At 41.4% G+C, this 9190-nt stretch overlaps 1 protein-coding gene across 1 annotated transcript; it reads right to left on the reverse strand.

Moving 5' to 3' along the window:
- Positions 1-1570: 1570 nt before the first annotated feature.
- Positions 1571-9190, reverse strand: LOC311040569 (E3 ubiquitin-protein ligase TRIM47-like; the record flags this gene model as incomplete). The annotated part of the gene is made up of 8 exons (XM_084050900.1): positions 1571-1839; positions 2095-2146; positions 3084-3243; positions 4519-4752; positions 5425-5520; positions 5927-6301; positions 7976-8210; positions 9159-9190. 8 exons carry the CDS (start codon positions 9188-9190, stop codon positions 1629-1631), a joined length of 1395 nt encoding a protein of 464 aa, XP_083907026.1. The 3' UTR covers positions 1571-1628.

A 9190-nucleotide genomic window follows, 5' to 3' on the forward strand; every position in this document is an offset into this window, starting at 1 on the left:
TGAGGCGTTGTGAGCATGTAGATCTGCTATTTTCACAATTTCTGTCTCTTTGTCAGGTAATATTTGGCCAATGTTTGACCATTTTTTATAGTATAGTTTGTTGATTACTTTTGACACAGTAATGTCTCATTTTATTTTTCGTTTTAGAAGTATTCAATAGGTCTTGAAAGAAATGTGCAGATACCCTGTATACACTATACATACTGTATGTTGGTTTGTTTAGAGTGAGAAATCAATTTTGCACATTAAGCATATTATCATCATTTGGGGACCCCCTGGGGGTCTCAACCCAGTTTGAGAACAAGATAACAGGGCATACTGTATAATGATTGTCTGCAGCAGGCTTATTAAAGAAATGCAATGAGCGGAACAAAATGGATTGTTTGATCATGATGGTGTAGTATACTGTACACATCATTCTTACACATGCTATCTAGAAGGGAAAATCTATAATCAAATTAAGAAAACAAAGTTTTCAACTGAATATCATCATCAGTATTCTTAAAGGAGCATTTCACCCCTGGAAGAAACTGCAATCACTCAATGGTAATAGTATTTGTAGTAGATAACAGTAGCACAATTTAAAATTTGCACCCTATGGCCAGAAAAATAATGAAATCTGTGTGTTTGACTAGGTTTTGACTGGACTGCTTATTACTACAATGACCATAATGCTTTTGGTGCACTGCCCCTCCTTGTGGCAGGGGAGGTGCGGTGTGGGTGGGATCTCCAACAACGACGTTGAAACAGCATGGCAGTGTTGCCATGTCTGCTTATTATAAGCGGCTTCTTTCTAAAATGTAGTTGATATTTGGGCTTGTATCCAAATGTTTTGATTGTTGTTTAAACCAGTGGTTCTCAAAGATGTTCATGTATTTTTCCACGGACCCCGATCTGAAATTATATTTTGTGCCAGGAAGCCCCAACCAAATATGTGTTGTTAAACGATTAAAAAATACTCCACATTTTGCACTTTTTTCCCCTCAAGATTTTTTGGAAAATAGCAGATCTACAAGCTCACAATGGGTAACATCGCAACGTGTTGTGAGCTTGTAGATCGGCATTTTTCAAATATATACTATCCCATGTTAAAGTGCTCTTGGCTTAGTTATCTTCTTTTGGGCTTGTTTTCATAGACCTGGTTTCTTATTTCTTTCACAATATCTGGCAACACTGGAAGTCAGTTTGTTTACCATCTCCACGTTGTATTTGGATTCTTTCACGCTTGCGCTTGTGAAACACTACACAGGATTATTATTTCATGTCAACATTCAAGTACAACTATCAGAAGATGTAACTCAGGTAAAGTAATGCGTCACTCTTCAAATTTAACAAAAGGTCCGCGAACAAATGCGCAGTTTGGGCTGTTTTCTGTGTTCTGTTGTGTCTAAAATCTCTGGCAGGAGGGGGGTGGGGGGCTGTCCGCTGGCTGCATGACGCGTCGAGACAACATGTAGTGCGGAAAGGAATGATGTAACATCTCGTGACGTAAATAACGTCACGAGATGTTCGAAGATTACTATATATCTCAAAACACAGATCATTCACAAAAATAATAATAATTGAGTCCTAAACTTCATTACCATTGGGTCAGTTTCTTCCAGGGGTGAAATGTCCCTTTAACATGTCTACCATGTCTTACACAGCTCTGCTGTATCTCCATAGTAACAAGGTAGTATCCCTGGATAGAGAGGTTGTGTGAATGTGGTTTGAACTGTGTGTAGGAGGGTCATTGTGTCAGAGACACTGTAGAAGGACAGAGTACCTGCCTTGTGATCCAGGTACACCCCCACTCTGGAGGAGAGAGGCCCTGATACTTTAGTGTCAACACTGTTGTGTCTGCACAAGTATTTTTTATCAATGCACCATAAACACCAGGATTTATCATTATCTCCAAAGTAGCTGTCTCTGCGGATGTCTTTATAAGCTACTCCTATAGCAACCCCTATACCACTCCACTCTACTTCCCAGTAACAACGTTCAGACTGACCCTCTGTACACAACACCTGAGTGCATCTAGTAAATCTCTCTGCATGATCAGGGTAAGGTTGTTGTTGTTGTTGTGTTAAAGTCACCTTCCTCTTCTCCTCTGACAGGGAGAGCTTTTTGCTTATTGTGTTCATGTCCAGAGACAGAGGAGAGGCATCTGTGAGAACACACGACAAAAGAAAAACCTCATGAACCTTATTGTGTTTAGAGTTAGTCTCTCAGATCAAACTCATTAGAGCTTTAAATAACAACATATCAGATTGAAACTTCAACGTTCAGAACCTGCATCAACATGGACTCACAATGTAAAAAGTCCTTTCTGGTCTGAGGCTCCGCTGGCTGTAAAACATCAACTGGAGACACAAGAAAACAGTAAAGGTCATCATGACATTGTAAAGGATTTCAATGTCCACACAAAGGGTAAAATCCAATAGACTTTACTGCTGACTTCGGGCATGCAAAACATGCAGCGTGAGCCTACAGGAGGTCACAACATACGTAAAAGACAATAACAGACCTGCTTTACGGCAGTGTCGTAACGTAGCTCTCTTAAAGGCACATTCACATATATAGCATATGATATCTCCCCTTTTCAACTTTTGTTCTTTTCTTTTCTTGTAAACAAAACATTTCATCCAATCAAGAGAGATAACTCCTCTAGATAATTTATTAAGAACACAAATATTATAATAATGATAATAATAATAATTTAAAAAATGGTAAATGGTGCATTTATATACTGTAGCGGATGACATGCAACATATGTCACACTAATTTACTGCCCCCATACTACAGGCTTCAGTAGCCTTCCCAGACATACTTCCGCCTGTACAAACTGTTTCAACACTAAATAATGTACTGTACAGCAGGGGCCGGTTAAAAAACAATAAAGACATTTAAATCTAACCCTAACCTCTCCTTTGAGGAATATTCTTGCTTAAATTCTTCAATTGTACTGTCTAATCTGACAGACAGCCAACCTGTGTACCATCAGTCTGCTTCAGTTCAAATCTCTCCAGTTGCCTTCTGACTTCATCAATCCATGTTTTCTATGATGGCTGGTTAGAAAAACGAGAAACACATTTAAATCTCACCTCTCTTTGATGTCTCTGGCCAAGTTGTCTTCAGGATGTTGTCTAGTTGGTCTCTCAGACCAGACACGACATCAATCACATCTGTGAAGGACCTCGGAGGACAGATGACCACACTGGGTGAGACTGGAGATCCACTGGAACTGGAGAGAGACTGGAAACTCTGGAGAGAGACAAGTGAACCAGTATAGACAGCAAGAGATCAATAGATACTTACATTGATCACAATCGGTGGAGTTGAGCTGATGTCCTGTACCAGTACGCGCGCGCACACACACACACACACACACACACACACACACACACACACACACACACACACACACACACACACACACACACACACACACACACACACACACACACACACACACACACACACACACACACACACACTGTCATCCAGTCGAACTGTAGACAAACTATCAGTAAAAGTTCTCATTAATAAATGATGATGAATTGAATTTGTCTTTAATTCTCATACAAATGATTGTGATTAACAATGCAACTGTGTTTTTGGCATATCAATAAAAATTAAATTTATGTTCCAATCTACGAACACAAATTGTACAGAGCAGATATTGAATGATGTTATACTTTCAAAATAATTATTTCTACAAGCTCAGAAGCTGATCTTGTAGATCTGCTATTTTTGGAAAATGTTTACAATTATGACAATTATTTATTTTTTTTTTTTTTTTTTTTTTTGAATAATTTTTATCCCGCGATTTTTGTAACCCATTTTTTTCACCCGGTGCCAATTTCCTAAGTGATCCTGGGCGCTACACCAGCCCTACACCAGCGCTACACCAGTCCCCCACAGCTAGGGAGGCCAGGGCCGAGCTCATGCTTCCTTCAGTGCATGAGAGCCAACTGACCTTCTTGTCACCTGACAGGGGGGAGTTTCCCTGGTTGGACGTAGCGCGTGGAAGGAACACGTTATTCCAACCAGTTCCCTTCCCCTCCATCAGGCGCCCCGGCTGTCATGGGGGAGGCGGTATAGCGACCAGGATTACTACATGTTTTTGTGAGGGTATTAACTACCCTAGGAGACACGGGGAGAACATGCAAACTCCACACAGAGTAGGCCCTTTCGCCAACCCCACCCAATTATGACAATTATAATTGTGTAAATTGTGAGAAATTACGGTAGTGTTAAAATAATTGTGCTTATGTCAAATAATTGTGATTAGGCGATTATGTAATAGTTGTGACAAGCTTAATTCTGACATTGTTGTTCTGGTCTGTACCAGATACAGATCCGATACTGTAGTATTAGTAACTACCATCATTAATAATGTCATGTTATGCCATGTCATGTAGTATACTATGATGTAATGTAATATAATATGACATGATGGAATGGAATGAAATTAAATATGAAGCTGATTTCTCCTAAATGAGTCAAAACCAAACAGTAAAATGCCATGTGTGGAACCTGAATGAAAGTGATGATGTCATCGGTGTTGGACAGCTCCTCCAGGTCAGCATGTCTCCTCTCCAGCTGCTCCATGTGGTCCTCCAGCTGCCTGAGGAGAGCCTCAGTCTGAGCCACTGCAGTCTGCTGCTGATCTCTGATCAGTTCTTTAAGCTCACTGCGTCTTCTCTCAATGGAGACCATCATCTCACTGAAGATCCTGTCACTGGCCTCCACTGCTGCTTCTGCAGAGCTCTGCCACACGCACGCACACACACACACACACACACACACACACACACACACACACACACACACACACACACACACACACACACACACACACACACACACACACACACACACACACACACACACACACACACACACACACACACACACACACACACACACACACACAGTTATTAGTCGTCATGTTTCTGTAGCACTGACCATTCCAGAAGTAAGTTCCATGATATGATGGATTCTTTACTGTCACTGTTCTTTACTGTCATTCTGGGTACTTTATTGCAGTGGACCTCAAGGGTCCTTCAGCCAAATGAGTTAATATAGCATAAAAAACAACCATAATCCTGTATACGTCAGCTATTTGAAAATAGACGTTCTAAAAGTGCACAACACATCGCAAACGCGTCACAAACTATTGTGAGCTTGTAGAACTGCTAATTTGAAAACATCTTGAGAGAATGTGAAACATTTTGCACAACACAAATCTTATATGTGGGTTGCTGACACTCAAATATCTTCAAATGTGGGTCGCAGCCAAATACATATTAATTGGGGGGTTAACATGAAAAGGTTTGAGAACCACTTCTTTAGTGCTTCTGATTACACAAGGCACTGTCTCCTCCATATAGCATCACAGTAAACACAAGAACAAGAACTATTATCATTATATCAGCTCACGTTCAGGGCCTCCATGACCTGTCTCAGGTCTTTAAGCTCCTGCCTTTTCTCCTGGATCTTCTGCTGGACTTCCTCCTGAATTGTCACCAGCTGTTTCTGCAAGAAACAGGAAGAGACAGTTTGGCTTGTAAACAAAGCACATTTTCAAGTTGGAATACCAATTATATCCAGAGAACTCGTAGAGAATACAGGGTAAAGCCAAGTGAAATGGCAGACAGTTTAGTTTGGATCCACACGTCATCTTTAATCAACTGTGTAACTTCTCCAAAATCCACTTTTGCAGGGGCAAGATTAACGGACGTGAAATATGATTCATGAAAAGTTTTTCATTAGGTCCAAAATGAGTGTACTTCATCCTTTAATACTTTTTATTTTTTATACTTTTTATATTTAAACACCCTGGTTTGTGCTTTTAATGTCTCTGACATGGTTATTTAGTTCTACTTCTATCTTTAAAACATGATCTATCTCATGATTTGTCTTCAAGTGATCGAGGTCCTACCTGTTTCTCGGCCTTCTCTGCAGCAGTTGACACCATGTCATGGCCCTTATGTTCATCCAGAATGCACAGATAGCAGATACACTGGCGGTCTGTGCGACAGAACACCTCCATCAGCTTGTCATGACTGGAGCACATCTTCTCCTGCAGTTTGTTGGTGGCTGGGACCAGCTTGTGCTTCTGCAACACAGGAGCATTGTAGTGAGGCTGGAGGTGAGTCTCACAGTAAGAGGCCAGACACGCCAGACAAGACATGAGAGCTTTGCGACGTCTGGCTCCGGTGCAGAGATCACAGGCTACGTCTGCTGGACCGGCGTACAGCAGAGCAGCAGAGACGGAAGACTGCTGACCTCCTGTACTGCTCAGCTTCATCACAACCTGGAAGTAAAGAGAAGAGGAGGGGAGGTCACTCACTGATGACAAATACACACAGTCATTGTGAGGTTCATGGTGATAAACACAATGAGAAATTACAGTAGGTTAATCTAGTGAGATCATTGTAACATTATCTGAACACCGTGGTTCTGAACTTTTGCATTCCATAAAGTTGATTGCTTTATGTTGTTAAAATTATATAATATAATATAAATTATAAAATATAATCTTTAATGATGTTATTTGCAACGTAAGCATTTAGCAGACACTCTTAACCACTAGAACCCAATGTACTGTATCCGCTATTATGTTTGCCTACAGTGAATGACATGCCAATAATAGGGAAGCTAGAGTTTAATGGTTAACCAGTGACTAACACAGTCAAAGATCTAGTGCAGAATGAATTACCGTAGTCAACAAAATGACAGCATAACGTATTGTAGACTGAAAGAAAATAAGATAACATCAAACCTAGCATCTGTTTAAACCAGTGGTTCTCAAACTTTTTCATGTCAAGGACCCCCAAATTAATATTTGTCCAGGGACCCCCATCTGAACGTATTTAGTGCCAAGGACTCCCATACAGGATTTATGTAGTTAAAATGTAAAAAAAAAATATTGCATTTAACGTTGCGATGCATTGTGAGCTTGTAGATCGTCAATTTTCAAATAGCTGACGAAGAGGTTAAACAGTGGTTAAACAGACTTTGATACCCTCTTAACACATTTTGTTGGGGACCCCCTGGAACCCCCTCATGGACCCCTGGGGGTCCCCAGACCCCACTTTGAGAACCACTGGTCTAACACGTTATCTTAATAACATTCTTATAGTATTTGTGAACAAACACTATATCATTAATGTATCAATATACATAACAATGTGAACTAGAAAAAGTGCTCCTTGGAGCACAGGTCTCCGCCAGGTCAGGTACGTTATTGTGGTGGCGCTATAATAGGCCAATGTGAAAAGGGTGCCATTTGTTCAAGGGCTTTTCACTGCAATCGGACACTGCATTCATGATTTGAGGCATTTTGTTCCAAAAATGTGTTTTGCTAAATTAGACCTGCTGGTGGCGGGCAAATGTGACAAGGGTGGCATTTCTTCCTCGGCCTAATAGAAATGTGCGTGTGCAATTTCACGGAAATCACAAGCTGTGTTCATGATTTGAGGCATTTTGTTCAAAACGGACCAATCCTGCAAACTTTGGAAGCCAATCTTAGGCAATCAGGATGGAATATGGGAAATCGGATAAATCTGTGTTGATCACATGACTATAGAGATCTGTGTACCGATTTGTGTGATGTTTGGATGTTTGCATCAATAAATGTGTTTTGCACATATCGGCCTCCTGGTGGCGCTATAACAGGCCAATCTGAAAGATTTGGGCCAGAGGTTCTGAATTGGCATCCAGGGAGTGTGCGTGCAGTTTCGCAGCGGCCGGGCCAACGGTGCCAGAGATTAGCTGCTAACGGACGGACAGGACGGACGGACGGACGGACAGAGGGTAAAACATACTCTCTCGCCATGCCTTTCGGCCTGGCGGAGACAACAAGTAACCAACATACAGTACAGTATGTGCATAGAATGAGTACTATCTATCAAAATAGGTAACAAGGAGTTTTCTGTAGCAGAACACGTAGTTTAATGTGTGGTTGTAACTTGTAAGGTCATCTCACCTCAGCCAGCAAGGTGTTCTTCCTCAGAACAGGTCTGGGACTGAAGGTCTCTCTGCACTGGGGACAGCTGTAGACTCCAGTCTCCTCATACTGGTCCCAGTAACCCTCAATACAGCTTCTACAGTAACTGTGTCCACAGTGTAGAGTCACTGGTTCCTTTAGAAGGTCCAGACAGACAGGGCAGCAGAACTGGTCCTGGTCCAGCTCACATGTCTGTTGCTGTTGTGCCATTTGACTGACAACCACACTCACACTGAGAGAAAACACACAACACTCTGGTTAACTCTGAAGAGAGACTGGGAGAGAAAACAAACAACAGCTCTGAGTTTCGTTTCTTCTGAAGAAGAGTGGGAGAGGCAAAGGGAGTGACTTCCTGGATGTTTGCAGGAGGCAGTGGTTTTAAAGAGACAGTGAATGTGTAGCACAGATAAGTTCACAAACAGCTTGTAAAGCGAAGAAGCCTGGTGACGCAAGGTTATTATTTATAGGCGAGAATGGCCTTCCCCACAGGGAGGGAGGGAGAAGGGGGGCAGTTCTGGTAGAATATGTGTATTTTAGTAAAATATGAATTTCTCACTAGTTACACGGATCATGTTCAACCCACATTTGGCACAACAAAGGGAATGAACTCGTTCTCATGCTATGCAACAAAAATGTGGAATGCCCTATTTAAAGGAGTGTAAAACCCTACTCACTTTCAAAACTGTCCTAAATAAACACCTTCAGAAGGCTGCAATTCCAAACTGGCCCCTGTCAAAGTCTTAACCTAAACCCCCCACACTGTTTTTCTTGTACTTCTTATATTTCATACCAGTAACCTGTAAGCTGATTGTATGACATTCTGTATAGTAGTGTGTATATCTGTCTGTCTCTTAAATGTCATCATGATTTGTGTGCGTGGGGATCTCATTTTAAACAAGCTTAGTGCTTTAAACAAGTTTAGTAGACCTTGTATCGTGAATTGTACTTCCATGTACTGTTGTTCTCATGTCTTACTAAATAAAGTACATCACTCAATCAATACTCATTAGTTCCACACGGATCACATTCGCTCCACTTCCTCCAGGGAGCACACATGGTGTTGAGGAGCCTGACACTCGACCTGAATTTTCATTTAGTTTCACTCCGATTCAGGGGCTGGAGCCAGGCTATGGTGTGTTAAGAGTTTAACACTCAGGATTACAAATCCATGGCAAGACGGGTGAACTCGATCAT

Source organism: Gymnoscopelus microlampas, assembly GCF_963454915.1.
Source record: "Gymnoscopelus microlampas genome assembly, chromosome: 24".
Classification (NCBI taxonomy): Eukaryota; Metazoa; Chordata; class Actinopteri; order Myctophiformes; family Myctophidae; genus Gymnoscopelus; species Gymnoscopelus microlampas.